Below are 15,195 nucleotides of genomic sequence, written 5' to 3'. Positions count from 1 at the left end.
TCGCTGCGCGTGCTTTGGGCTCGCTTTGGCTGACCGCAGACTGTTGCCGCCCTGCTCCTGAGATCCCAGTGCCTTCAATAAACCCCCGTCTTACACACTGTAAATTTTTTCAATCAACATCATTAAGCATCGACTTTTCATTCTGATGAGCATTTTGACACCTTTGAACGCCCTTTTTTCCTATTTCATATCTTTAATTAACCAATTATCCAATTAATTGCCATGATTTCATTAACTAGTCATCACCTGTCACTGACCAATCACTCATCAATCTCTAGAAACACAAATTACCATGATACGATTTTTTCACGCAGCCCTGATTATACAGCTCGCTGGTTCGAATCCCTGTCGCGAGCGAGGCTCTAACCAGTAAGTTTATGCTACACGAAACGCTGAATCGTACACGATACCGTCCGGAACATCCTGGGGCAAAACGGTTTGCGCCGCGTAAAACGAGACTTCACCTTCGAATGCAAAGGAATAAATGCGAAAACATCCGTCCGGCACCAGAAATGTATAGGGGCCAGACATTTCCATCTCGCTACAAGTTTCACCTCTCGCGTTGATGCCGTTTTAGGGCATATATCGCCGATTCCACTCGCAATCACATGTATTTCTCTTTATATAAACGTCTAGACTACGTAGACGGCCTACTTACACCGTTCACAAATATCTGATAAATGTCGAGCTGGATGTCTGCACTACGTACTTATAACGTGGACTGGACCCCAATTTTCGTGTTGTAGGTGCATGCGTAGATTTTTCGTAAACGGTGCTAAAATGGATGTCTAGTGGAGGTGTCTAAGGTCGGTCCAGCGTAAATATCTCGCTGATGTCCATGTGACGTTTTATGGTTTGCTGGGCAGTGCCCACGACCCTCAGGTCGTGCTCCCGAGGGCCATTTCGCTCTTCTAAAAGAGAAGTTTAGGAATCCCACGTTGCTCTGACCGGTGACTACATGCATGCGCAGATGCTCCCCTCCTTGGCACGATTCTATGCCTGAGACAGGAAAAAGAATTAAACAAGACACTACAAAATCTCAAGACGCAGCTAGATGTTCGGGAAAAAGATCTTTAATCATCAGCCTGACTACAATCAGCCACAGCGCGCTCCGCAGTCTCCGCTCAAGTGGCAAAACTGAAAACAACCAGGCCAAACACACGATAGTTTGGGTGCCGGGACATACCGACATTACGGGAAATCAGGAGGCGGATAGGATAGCTCGAGGGTACGCAACAAACCGAGCATCCAACATTCCCGACACCGCTGAGGAACCCGAGCCGGTAGCCCAAAGCTATACTGACATTCTTAACGACTGCAGAGGGATCCGGCGAAAATACCCGCCCCCACACAAACAACTCAATAGAGAAGACGCCGTATCATGGAGACAGTTACAAACGGGAACATTCCCGTGCCTAAACATGCTCAGTAAACTCTACCCCACGCAGTACAAGAGCGAGTGCCCGTGGTGTGGAAACAAACTAACCCTATACCATACCACATGGGCTTGCCAGAAAATAGACAAGGTACCCATAATTGAAAACCCGAGTGCGGAACAGTGGGAGAGGATGCTATCCAGCGACATCCTGAAAGTCCAACAAGGACTAGTAAGACGTGCACGCAGGGCAGCTACCCTCAGCGGAGCCCTGGACTAGGGGAACCGACCCTGATGATAAGATGGAAGACTCCATCTGAAGCCACAAAAAAAATATTGCGAATAGAGCAAGTAAACGTTTTCCACCACCACCACCACCCACTGCAGGGCAAAAGCCTCTCCCATGTCTCTCCAATTAACCCTGTCCTTCACCAGTTGCGGCCACCGTATCCCCGCAAACTTCTCATCTCACCCGCCCACCTAACTTTCTGCCGTCCCCTGCTACGCTTGTCTTCTCTTGAAATCCACTCCATTACCCTTGAGGAGCAGCGGTTATTTTGCCTTCGCATCAAATGCCCTGCCCTTGCCCATTTCTTCCTCTTGATTTCAACTAGGATGTCATTAACCCGCGTTTGTTCCCTCACCAACTCCCCCCGCTTCCGATCTCTAAACGTTACACCTATCATTTTCCTTTCCATAGGTCGCTGCGTTGTTCTTTATTCCTATTTAAATGGCGCGCCGATCGCGTCGAGAGAAAACAGTCAGCTGCTACGTGCCGACGCCTCGGCGCAACCTCTACGTGACGGCGACGTGTGACTCAACTATCAGCCGGAACCACCATGGTGACGTGTGGCCAAGCCCTTAGCTATACGTCACCGTGTGGTTTCCGGTTGCGCACGGTATAAAGGGTTGCCCAACGCGAGAGTCCCATATGTCGCGGCAGCCTCCAGCTGCTTTGAGCGGGCGTTTCTCACTGATAAAGCGTGTATTCGTCGCGTGGCCTTTCGAGGCCTCTCGCTGATAAAACGTAGTGCCTATTGTTTCTGAATGTGCGCTGCATACCTGCCCTAGAGTGCGCACCTTACTTGCAACTGGTTCGACAGTTGTTCAGCCACCCGAGGAGTTGTTTGTGCTGTGCCTGCGTGCAAAGTGCCCTTGTCGTCAAAAGTACACATATGGGGGTGAAAAATTTGTGGGAAGCGCTGGAGACCGCGAAGAGAACGGTTAAGCTGAGCAATCTCCGAGGAAAAAGATTGGCCATCGATCTCAGCGGATGGATCGTAGCGAACGAAAGAATCGCGAAAAAGACGAAAAAGAGAAACCTGCATATCAGGTAAGCCGGGAATTCGTGAAGTATAGTATGGCGTACAATGGCTAGATTTTTGCACTTTTCTCTTGTTGCTAGAAAAGGTTGGTCGAGGCCAATGTTAAGTATTCTCTTATTTAATAATAACAAAAACTATACTAGAAAACTTTATCGGCTGCGGATATTGTCAGCAGCTGCCTGCAACTGTTCTCTCCCAGCAAACCAAAAACCTCTCAGAGACGTCTAGCTAGACGTCTCTGAGAGGTTTTTGGTTTGCTGGGCTCTTTTTAAAACGGCGATATGTGAGCCAGTTTAGGTTTATAGCTTTCGCGGCGCGATGCCCGTAGTCCTCCTGCTTAAGATGGAAAAGCAAGTTTGCGTTGTTAAAAGTAATAATTGTTGTTACAGGCGCTCTGATTAAGGAACGTGCGTAGTGCATACCGGGTGTTTCAGGGAAGACTTGGTAATTTTCAAAAATAAGCTTTTTTGGGGTAAAATTATGGCTTTTGCTGCATAGTATTACCAGTGTTGGCGAACACCAGAAAACAGGTGAATCGGTTTAAGTAGTGAACTGGTGAACTAATTTTCAGTAATTATTTTTTACTATAATATTTAGGCGCCTATAGTTGCAATTAGAGATTTGTAGCCGGTCGTTAGTAGTAACCATGTCAGTTTTAAGAATTTTGAAAACGTGATTATCCTCGGTGCTGTGTCTCGACAAAATCTGGCTGCATCGTACCGATACATTGAGCTTTCGAAAAGCTTTCAGGCAAAGCAACCTTTCCAGTGCATGTAAGTAGTCAAAAAAGCCGAATTTTGTTGAGCCACAGCCCCAAGACAGTGGCGTAGCCAGAAATTTTGTTCGGGGGGGGGGGGGGGGGGGGGGTGCTCATGTTGCAGCATGGCCTCCTCATAGAATCTGTGGAGGAATCAAACGCAAGAATAATAACTGCATTGTCATTGACAATGCCATTGTGTATTCAGTAACGCTACGCACTGTCTAGACAAGTGAAATGTATATTTTTTAATATAAAAGAATGTATTCGCATGTCTTAAAAATCGTGGCAGACAAAACTGATACCAATGCTTGCATGTTTTTACATATTTAATAAGTAAAGAAAATATCACACGAGGTCTAGAACTATATCAGTCCGAAACTAGCAAATCAGTGCATGCCGCTGATGTGAAAAACTTAAAGGCCATGAAATGAGCAAGTAGAGGACAAATATTTTAATGAATCTTTGTCGTTCAAGAACCTTTACATTTTTGTACATATGCAACGGCCAGGGAAAAATCTCAACGATGGTGCCCTTTGTTCCAGTGTACTGCGCAGCAGCAGCTGTTACCGGTCATGTATTGCGAGTAATTCCACCGAAATTTTAGTCGCAACAACGAGCACATGTATAAACGAGTTCTGCAAAGTATGCAAAAATACCCAAAATATAAGAATAACAAATTAATTGAAGTTCCCGATTTGAAAATCTAAAGTACGAATTTTTAAATCTCAGCGCAGCTGTCGCGTCAAAGGTTCAATGGAAACTTTATGCCCCTTAAGTTTCGGAATTGAAATGCGTGGCTCCGTAGACTCCGCGGCCGCCGCGAGATGCCGCGGCGAGCCCGCTTGCCATCGATAGGCCCTTGAAAGCTTGCGCTGGGATGGGGCTCCCTGCGTTACGTGACTCCAGGTGCATAGGCGTTGCCACTAGGGGTGTGCGAATATTCGAAATTTTCGAATATATTTCGAATATTATATTTTTAGTATTCGTATTCGATTCGAAATCCAAGTATTCGTGTTGTTTCGAATATTCGACCCGACGCGAAAATTCGTATCTAGCCGAATATTCATTGTGAGCACCGGCGTTCATTTCGGTCCGCAAACCCTATCGACAGAGACATAACATGGCGGCACCCAGAGCAATGCGCATGGATGAAGGAAAATTTTTCCTTCGAATTTTTCCAAGGGCCATGGCGTAGCTAACTGCGGTGGTGAGCTTTTTTGTGGCCATACCTGCGAAGTTACAATAGTCAGAGCTGTGCACGAAGTACCTCGCAATACGTGCCAGGTCAGTGCCAAGTCAGAGAGCATTTTCTATGGCTGGAGGAGTCGTTTCAGCTAGAAGGGAACTACTTCTGCCTGACCATGTGGAGCAGCTGGTTTTCCTTCACGACAACCTTATATGTTCATCCCAGCAACGCGCTTTTGTGCTGATGGCAAGCTAGCCTTAATCAATGGTGTGTACTAGCCATCCTCTCTGATATTTCCACTCTTCTAAGAATAATGTTCGAGACTGATACTTTTGTGCAGCCACACACACCTTTTGTGTTCATTTAATCATCGATAGTTGAACTGTGATGTTCTTGGGTGCTCAAATAAATGCTTTGTAGTGGTTAAATGCATCTGTCCTTGATTATTCGATATTCGATTCGATATTCGGAATCAAGTATTCGTATTCGATTCGTATTCGAAAAATTTGATATTCGCACACCCCTAGTTGCCACGAAATCCGACCCGAGTTAGCAATGTTCTCGCCTAAATGTCTTTTCTAGTTTGAAAAAGACATTGTAAGATTTTGAAGGCAAACAGCGCAACGACGCAGACAGAGTGGAAGAAAACACAGGACAAGCGCTGACTCACAACTGAAATTTTATTCAAGCAAAGCAGTACATTATAAAGAAAAAGTGGCCAACTTATCAGCTAGTACATAGGCAAAACCCATGTTTCTACGTGGAATCGAGGTATGCAACCTCACTGTCATATAATGAAATAGATGGCTTACTGACGCATAACCTTGTTTTTTTCTTCATGTGATATGCTTCCATAATCTCACGTGTTTCCATAATCCATAATCTTAGCGTTTTCTTCTACTCTGTCTGCGTCGTTGCGCTGTTTGCCTTCAATACCACCAACTCGCCCGTTTGGCTATAGTATTGTAAGATTGTAGGTGACAAAATCAACTGTGCGTAACAGTTCGAAAAAAATTCGGGGCGGGGGGGGGGGGGGCTGAAGCCCCATAAGCCCCCCCCCCTCCCCCCCCGCCCTGGCTACGCCCCTGCGCCAAGGGTAATCGCATTTTCTAATTTCTAAAAATCGATACCGCTATTACTAACGGCCGGCTACAAACCTTCAATTCTAACTAGGTGCAGAACTCTAATAGTTAGAAAGATAATTATTAAAAATTAGTTAATCTAGGTATATTCCCAGAGGTTTTAGTTGGTTGGTTTATGGGGTTTAACGTCCCAAAGTGACTCAGGCTATGAGGGACGCCGTAGTGGAGGGCTCCGGAAATTTCGACCACCTGGGGTTCTTTAACGTGCACTGACATCGCACAGTACACGGGCCTCTAGAATTTCTCCTCCAAAGAAATTCAACCGCCGCGGCCGGGATCGAACCCACGTCTTTCGGGTCAGCAGCCGAGCACCATAACCACTGAGCCACCGCGGCGGCTCAGAGGTTTTGGTGTCCAATGGATAGTTATTTGGAACCGGCACTCTTAAAAACAACTATGGCAGAAATGACGCATATTATAGCGCCTTAATAGATTTACATCTAACAGACAAAAAACATGCATATTAGGACATTTTTGGCACGTGCAAAAAAGAAAAACGCTACCCACGGACGCCTGGTGACGTAGAACTTGACGATAACGGTCAACTTCGAACAATGAAAACTAACTACAAACTGCAGTTCAGAGAGATTTTGCACACTCAGCGAGATTTTCACGTGCCACAAATGTAATAAGTATGCGCGTGTTTTGCCAGTTAGGCGGCAATCTATTGAGCCGCTAATATATGTCACTTTTGTCATTTTTAATTTTTTTTAAATCTCCGCGGTTCTACACCTGTAAGAGAACCGACACCGATTATTGAAGCGGATGCTCACCGATTGAATGAGAAGTGAAATTATTTTCGTTCAGCATTGCTTGTTTCAGCGCACTTACGCATTCAATGAGGGCAGTGCATTCTCCAGTCTCATAAAAGACACGTCAGTCAGATCATTATTTATAGCTTCCCAGCCAAAGAAACGGTTGGAACCAACTGCACGCAACGCCGAAACATTACAACAATCTTTAATACATTGTTCTTAGCGTCGTGTTTTCCAACGTTTTTGTAGTGTTAAAAATAGAGGTTCGAATGACATTTATCTAACATTAGTTAGACATTCAATTAACGCAAACGGTAACATTATTGAAAATGGCGCAGCAACCTTGCATGGCTGTGCAGGCCCGCCAGTTGTGATGGTACACAATTTACAACACTTTGCTAGGAACAAGTGCACAACTTACAACGCTTTGCTATAGGAACAAGTACACAACTTACAACACTGCTAGGAACAAGTACACAACTTACAACGCTTTGCTAGGAACAAGTACACAACTTACAACGCTTTGCTAGGTACAAGTACGCAACTTACAACGCTTTGCTAGGAACAAGTTCATAACTTACAACGCTTTGCTATAGGAACAAGTACACAACTTACAATGCTTTGCTAGGAACAAGTACAAAGCTTACAACGCTTTGCTAGAAACAGCACCGCGGACAGCACTTGAGCTCCACTATACAGCTGAGCATGCAATCGTATACACTCACCTTCGAACGGATACCATAGAGCCAAGCTTATATACCCATCACTAAGGAGTCTCCCATGTATGATAGTGGAGAAAGGGTAATAAGCAAAGTTTTCTAACTAAACAATAGGGCTATGCATACAATCTATGGCGGGAACAGACTAAGAGAGTAAGTTATAAAATACTGCTAGATGAAAAACATCTTCATGATAGCAAGAGCGTTAATAGCAAAAAAATGCTGTACTGCCGCCGGACGGTCTGTGTATATATTGTTTTTGTACTGAAATCTTACTTTATATGGAAAAAATTGCGTTCATAAACTGTTTCCCGTTCAAAAATGCTTTTGTCCAGAAAGTGTAAAAGATGAGCAAATAATATACCGCGCCCTTGGATAGCGTGAAAATGCGTACACGAATTCCCTTCTTTCGTTGAATTAGGAACCCGTTATCGCGGTGCAAGAAATTGATCCTGAATCATGGAATCAAGCCTTTTTTCGTGCTGGACGGAGATGCTCCAGCGTTAAAGAGACAAGTCCTGGCGAAGCGAAAGGGCGGCAGGCAAGCACAAGGCGGCAGCGATGGCACTATAGCAAGGCCCCTCCTCGATGAAGCGACAAATGAGGTGCGTGTGCTCGGGATCTCTCAGGAAAGGCAATGTCAGTCACATCGCATAAAATGAAAGTTTAAGTCTCAACGTAGTTTGCACTGTTCTATTTCGTCTTCATTGTGGTCGGTCAGGACGTCAGTAATGACAAAAGAAACACGAACTGGGAAATCATCCCTTATAGAAAGGGTCTATAGACAGTCTATAGACTTCTTATAGTCTCTATTGCCTTCCTATAGATATTTATTTTTGTGTATTCATGGTCTATAGAATGTCTATCGACAAAAGTCTACGAAAAGTATGTGGCCAAAAATCTATAGATTGCCTATAGACTGTATAGCATTTGTATTGCCTATAAACTGTTCTCTGGGATTTGTCTATAGAGTCTATAGACTTTATAGACAGAAGTCTATCGACAGTCTACAGACTGTATAAAAATTTCTGTAAGGGAACTGGCCAGTCTCAGGCTCGGAGCCCGGCTACAACTATGTTATGCTAACTCGGTCGCATCTAGTCTGGCAGTGTCATCGGGTCCATGGTCTTCGAATTTTGTAGTCACCAAATTGTATCATCCCACTTATGCCCTATATTTTGCTTTTGTGCCTTTTGGGAGCACGGAATATGCTAGCAAAAGTGATTCTCCACGTAGTGATCAATAGAAAACCCGTCGTTGCAAAGGCACTTCAAACAAAAAAAATTAGGAGTCACTTTGGCGACTAAAGTGGTGCAAGGCGAAAGCCTTAGTACAGCATTCTGTCACGAATGTGGTTGTGAATGATGATTCAAGTGCTGCCAGCGAATGACGCGTCCATTGGCTGTCTGCGTGTGTTACTGATGTGTGGTTAACATGTTAAGCTTCGCCTGTAAGAGTGGAACGCGACAGCGTCTTGCAACGCTGCCAGGGAGTCCACAGAACGCCATCGCCAATTCGGCTGTACGCCTTGCTGGACGGTAAATTTATTTTTTGAGGAAAGGAAATGTATCTCTCTCGCATATCTGGGTGGACACCTGCACCTTGCCGTAAGGGAAAGGGGGAAGATGGGAGTGAACGAAGACGCCGTATTAGCTAGACGCGCCTTTGTTCATTCCAAACCATTCAGCTGGCATTACGGAGTGGCTAGCGTGCTCGTATCGCACTCCGGAGACCCTGGTTCGATTCCCCAACTCGACCAATTTCGTTCTCGGTTTTATTGATTTATGCGGTCTACTAGAAAGGTTAATTAGGCTATTTCATATTTATATTATTGTATTTCTATCCATCGTGTTCTGTCATTCACCTGTCAATTGCTGGAACTGTCTAGGATGTTCGACACAACGTATATGAAACGAGCAACGTCGAACTGAGTGGGGAAGTGCGTGGTGGTGGAGCGAACGCGGCTTCGTACTTATCTGTTTTTTCAGCAGCGTCGTCTTCCGCGGACGCTGTTGTCGCTGCGGCGCGCGTCTTTTCTTTTCCTCTTTCTTCTGACCTCTTCATTCTCCTCTATCTTAATTAGGCTAATTGATTAATAAAGGAATTAACTAAACTCAGTCCAACTTAGTTGGAGCATCACTATACGATCCCTTTGATTGGTTGCATGGTTACTAGCCAAAGTACAATTGGCCCCATTTGAAATTCGCGCACTGTGACGTCACGAGCATTTCGACCAATTGAAAAGCGTGACATTTTCTGTCGACAACTCCTGCTTACAACGATGAGGCATTAAAGGCTTCCGCCTTAAAAGTACAAAGAAAAATTGGTTGTGGTTTGACCAATGGCCATCCCGAGTAGAATTGCGGAAGCAACAGCGCGGCAGTCGTGGCGGCTACGGCATCTCAGGGGGCACTTCGACTGTCTAAAGTGCGTAGATGCGAAAGCGTTTTCCGCACCACTTTGACTGCCTCTGTGGCACTGGTGACCTCACCACTGGATGACGTCACACATAATTAAGTACTAGTTACTAAGTAATTACGAATTACTAAAACTAATTACTGATTACTGAATAACTATTAATTAACAGCTAATTAATGACGCTTAAGCTTCGCTTTTAGGAGTGGAACCCGACAGCGTGTTGTAGCGCTGCCAGGGAGTCCACGGAACGCACCACCCGTTCAGCGCGATGCCTTGCCCTTTGAACACAACGCTTTTTGAGGAAAGAAAATGGGGCAGTAATTCTCTGTCATCTCGGTGGACACCTGAAACGCACCGTACAGGATGGGAGGAAGTCGGAGTGAAAGAAGACAAAGAGGGCCCGTAATGAAGAAAATGAAAGTTGTATTTGAGGAAAGGAAATTACGCAGTAACTGCCTCACATTCGGTCCTCGCGCATGCGCAGTTGGGTCTCTCCGGGGCTTCTTGAAATCGTTCACAACTAGCGTAGTGTTGCTTCCGCAACAAAAGAAACCATGACTGAAAAATTCAATGGAGAATTAGAACTAATTTTCGTGTTGCTGGGTTTCTTCTCGTTTTCTTCCCTCTGCATAATGACTCCAGTGTCGACAGCTCCTTGACTTTCTGGGCCTTCCGTACTGTCGAAGCAAAGGCGAGGCGGAGAGCATGTGTGCTTTCCTCAACGAAAAAGGGGTGAGTGCGACCAGCACGATTGGTTAGTAGCGTTTACTGCGGCGGAATGACCTATGTTTCAAGTACAAGAAATGTTCACACCATGTGGGCACCTTAAGCATGGATCTGACGTCCCAATGGACTGTTTTCCATGATGAAGCAACAACTGAAGGATCTGGAATCTTTTTTTTTTTTCGCAGGAGCACAAAACTTCTCGCTATTCCCATTGGGCACTGAAACTGCACTGGACGTCCGCGGGACGTTCCAGACGTCCCCAGGACGTCCCATGGAGTGTTGGTGCTCATTGGGTTGTTCTCAACAGCGCCTGCACATTTCGCCGGTACTGTTTATGTATAAGTAAAACTCTTGTTTGGGCGAGTTGGTTCATCTTTGAAGGGGTACGTACTTGCGCGAAGAAGACGGGGCACAACAAAGGAACACACACGACATGTACAGAGCGCAGTGCGCTCTGTATATGTCGTGTGTGTTCCTTTGTTGCGTCCCGTCTTCTTCGCCCAGCACGTACCCGTTCAAATATGTTTATGTATGCTGTAGCAGAACGGCGCAGCGGAGCTTACCGAAATGATATGCGCAGTAATTGGCTGTTTCCCATAATGCAGGATTGGGAAAGAAGATTCTGATCAAACGTCTAACAGCCAATAAGATGCAATAAGATTTGCCGGGCTTATTGGTTCATACTGAGGGTGTAACGGCGCGAAAGGGTTAGGAAAACATGAGGGAACACACACGGCACTTCGAAGAGCAGACTGTCAACTTTATTGCTCAAGGAAGCGCAAAGGCGTATTTCAGCGCTCTCTGTGAAGCTCTGTTAAGTTCCCAGCAAACCAAAAACCTCTCAGAGACGTCTAGCCAGACGTCTCTGAGAGGTTTTTTTTTTGCTGGGTTGCCAAACGTGTTATACACAGGATAATCTCTGTGCGTTTGCAGCATTCGAGAACATAAATCGTGAAAAGTCTCAAGTGAATCTATACCTCTGGGCTGGCCCTCGTAATAAAAAAAATTAAAAAAAAATGCTTTGCAAAGCAAGCATGGGAACTACTTGGCTTTACCAACACAAACAACACATTTCTGAACGCACGAACGGTAAAGCACTTGATGACCACCTTGTTTGGAAATGCCTTGAAAAAATTGGCAGTGGTTTAGCTCTGCTTAAAGGGAAGCTGAAACGGTTTTTTTTGAGAATTCGAGGTTATTCAATAATTCGAATACATCAAGCTTCTAGATAAACCGTGCAAAGTATCTTTGCCGCAGCATTAAAAATGGTGACATAATAGTCGATTAAAACTGGGACTATGTTAGGCTTCTCCTCACTACGTTGGAAGAGTGCGAGGAAACTCGGCAGTGACGTCATTGTTGCCGAAATTTCAATGCACGCTGCTTACGCCTACATGCTGCTGTGCGTCGTCAGATGGCACCAAACAATGCATCGTGAGCTCCACCTTCGATGGCGTCGGTTTTCATCCATGGAATAACCGTTTCTTCGCTGGAAACGTAGTGCCGTCATACGTGACGTCATTATCGGGGCCTCTGCCCTCGCTGTGCGCTTCAGAGAAGCTGAACGCCGACGACGACTTTATTCGGCGATTACGCCACCATTTCAAATGCTAGAGCAAAATGATTTCGCAGGGTTCACCAGCCCATTTCGCACATTCGGCAACTTAAAACTCATCGAATTCGAAAACCGCTTCAGTTGCCCTTTAAGCCTGGAGGAATCAAGAGGAAGAAATGGGCTTGGACAGAGCATGTAATGCGAAGGCAAGATAACTGCTGGTCCTTAACGGTAACGGAGTGGATTCCAAGAGAAAGCAAGCGTAGCAGGGGACGGCAGAAAGTTAGGTGGGCGGATGAGATTAAGGAGTTTGCTGGGATACAGTGGCCGCAACTGGCAAAGGACGGGGTTAATTGGAGAGACATAGGAGAGGCCTTTGCCCTGCAGTGGGTGTAGTCCGGCTGATGATGATGATGAAACCTGGAGGATTGCGAAAGTAACGAGGAGAGAGAGAGGCGATGGAGAGCGCGCGGCAGCGGCGGCGGCCCCGGCACGCTAGCTATGCGCCGCTACTGTGCATGCGCAACTGGTGAACGCGGCGGCGGCACCTCTGAGTCTCCCGCGCAGCTAAGGCGGCGGCGCACCATCTGTGCGCCGTGTGACGTCCCTGCTCCTCACGCATGCGCAGTATGGCCTTGCCTCAGCTCCGCGAAATGGCTCGGCGACTCGCGTAGTGTTGCTTTCCCAACAAAAGGCACCAAGTTAAAACCAGAAACGCAAAAACAACGCACAAAAGAGCTTCAACTCAAATGGCCACGTCAAGTTAACAACAGTGAACAAAGGCGCCAGATCAAGAAGCTGAACAAACGCACAAACTAGCCACCAATTCAGAATGGCAAAGTAATGTTTAACCCCAGTTAAATGACACCGGGTCAGTAAACACTCCAAACCAAGACCTTACTCAATAGAAACTTAAAACAGCATGTGAAGCTATGTATTCCTTGCCACGAAGGCGAGGATTGCGGAGCGTGCAAGTGAATGGGAACTGGCTTCCTTTCTGTTGTGCACTCTTTTCTTGGACGTTTCTCATGTTGCGTCTCATTCTGTTCCCCCTCCCTCCCTTCTTCATGCGCAGGCGGTGCATGGCTGCATCACAGCAGACAACGACGCATTTCTGTACGGCGCGAAGACGGTCTACCGGGGCTTCAACATTAAGGGAAAGGTAAGGTTGTTCTAAACATTCGGCACGGTTGAGCGTTACCGTCTGCCAAGACCCTTCACGAGGAGAGTACATAATAGCTGTATACTGCCAGTGCTCCCCTGTGGGGCTGTGTTTCGGAGGGTAACGGAAAGACTTGAAATTAAGTAGACGGCAGCACGGATAGCTACACTGTTAGCAAAAAAACACCCAAAAGGGAGTAAATGGCTTGTCCTCTAACGCACACCCAAAAGGAGTTTTTTACTCCATATGTAGGGTGTTTTTACTCCCTTATATAAGGGAGTTATTTTGGAGTATAAAGGGAGTTATTTTGGAGTGAAAAGGGAGTAAATATTTTACTACCCACACAGATGGAGCCCAAAAATGGCGTCATGTTTATTTATCCTCATTCAGGCTTATTCTTACAGCAGTGACAGCGGCGGAAATGGGCAGTAGCTCTGCGGCCCGCCGGCAACCTAACTTGGGAAACTGGTTTGGTTTTGTGGGGTTTAACGTCCCAAAGCAACTAAGGCTATGAGAGACGCCGTAGTGAAGGGCTCCGGAAATTTCGACCACCTGGGGTTCTTTAACGTGCACTGACATCGCACAGTACACGGGCCTCTATAATTTCTCCTCCAAAGAAATTCTAGCCGCCGCGGCCGGGATTGAACCCGCGTCTTTCGGGTCAGCAGCCGAGCACCATAGCCACTGAGCCACCGCGGCGGCAACTTGGGAAACTGCGCTGCTCTAATGTGACCCCGCGTCACGCATTCTTTCCGCCGTCTGCTAGCCCAGCGGCGGCGTACGCGGCAGGAGTCGTCTGCTTGTCGTCTCCTTTCGCTGTACGAGCTCGTTTCGTTGGCCATGTTCGTAGATAAAAGGATGTAACATTATAATCAGTAGCTTGAAAACTGAAAAGGAGCCGCTGAGTGGTTTTCACGGTCATGCACCACGCTATATTTGACCCAAAACCAGACCAGAAAAGATGAAAATACACCTTATGGTAGTTTGGAATGGCAGTGTTGCTTTTATATTCACTTCATTAAGGCTTGGCTTTTATTTATTTATTTATTTATTTAAAGATACTGTCAATCCACTGGGGATTTTAACAGGAAGGGCGCTGGAACATGGCACATCAAAGTAAAAACTACAACAACGTCATGAATAATGGACACAAAGAGTGAACAAGAAGGATTGAAGGGCAATATAAACGACTACAGTGTCGCACTTAATTAAGGTTCAATACATAAAAGTCACGGGTACAGCAATAGGATCGTCGGATTGTACAGTTAGTTCAAGACAAGATAACATAATCAATACATGGGATATATATGACATTAGAAACGAACAAGCACTGGTAAGAAAAATAGCAAGGCAAAAAAGGAAGTTGTCAACAAAGGTTCAGAATTCAAGTGTGTTTACGAGTGAAGATAATTTTCTACTGACTGAGTGAAGATATCTAGTGATGTGCTGCGTGTAATAGAGTGGTCAAGGGTGTTCTATTCTCTTATTGTGATTGGAAAAAAGGAGTATTTCAGGCAGTCCGTACGAAATGTGTGCTCTTTTAATGTTTCTGAGTGTCTGTGACGTGTAGGTCTTGTCTCTGGGGCCATAAGGTACCTAGTTTTATCAAGGTTAAGCTGATTATGGAGTAACTGGTAAAGTATTTTTAGTCGTGCAAGTTTAGCTCTATTTTCCAGAGTGAGAATGCCGGCTGTCTTGAGTAGTTCGGTGGGTGAGTCAGTAGGCCTGTATTTATTAAACATAAATCTTACTGCCTTTCTTTGGATTGCTTCTAATTTTCCTATGAGATATTTAGTATGCGGAAACCATGCAACGTTCGCATATTCGAGTACCGATCGTACGAAAGCGTTGTATGCAATTAGTTTTGTTGGAGGAGGAGCTTGTTGAAGATGCCTTTTGAGGAACAGGAGTCTTTTAACGGCGGCTGATGTGACATAGGTGATATGTGAATCCCATCTGAGATCATGAGTGAGAAAAAATGTGGCCTCATGAGCTCAATCAAGAGCTCAGCGTTGACACTATGTTCTATCACAGTTCCATGTACATGCAACACATAATCTGCTACAATACAT

At 45.6% G+C, this 15,195-nt stretch overlaps 2 protein-coding genes across 2 annotated transcripts in view; both read left to right on the top strand.

The window, feature by feature from the left end:
* LOC149366670 (flap endonuclease GEN homolog 1-like) overlaps window positions 1-15,195 on the top strand; it is a 517,650-nt gene that overhangs the window by 321,506 nt on the left and 180,949 nt on the right. The window lies entirely within an intron of this gene.
* The window catches only part of LOC149366671 (flap endonuclease GEN homolog 1-like), a 170,030-nt gene continuing 162,530 nt past the window's right edge, over window positions 7,696-15,195 (top strand). The window contains exons 1-3 of the mRNA XM_089561463.1: window positions 7,696-7,867; window positions 10,323-10,412; window positions 13,037-13,123. Of these exons, the coding sequence (XP_089417589.1) occupies window positions 10,386-10,412; window positions 13,037-13,123 (114 nt within the window). The 5' untranslated portion in view covers window positions 7,696-7,867; window positions 10,323-10,385. The remainder of the gene's footprint in view (window positions 7,868-10,322; window positions 10,413-13,036; window positions 13,124-15,195) is intronic.

This window comes from Amblyomma mixtum, chromosome 1 (assembly GCF_055824585.1).
Source record: "Amblyomma mixtum isolate Tamu chromosome 1, ASM5582458v1, whole genome shotgun sequence".
NCBI classification, from domain to species: Eukaryota; Metazoa; Arthropoda; class Arachnida; order Ixodida; family Ixodidae; genus Amblyomma; species Amblyomma mixtum.
The sequence above is the reverse complement of the archived record's forward strand: the minus strand, read 5'-3'. Positions and strand labels throughout refer to the sequence as shown.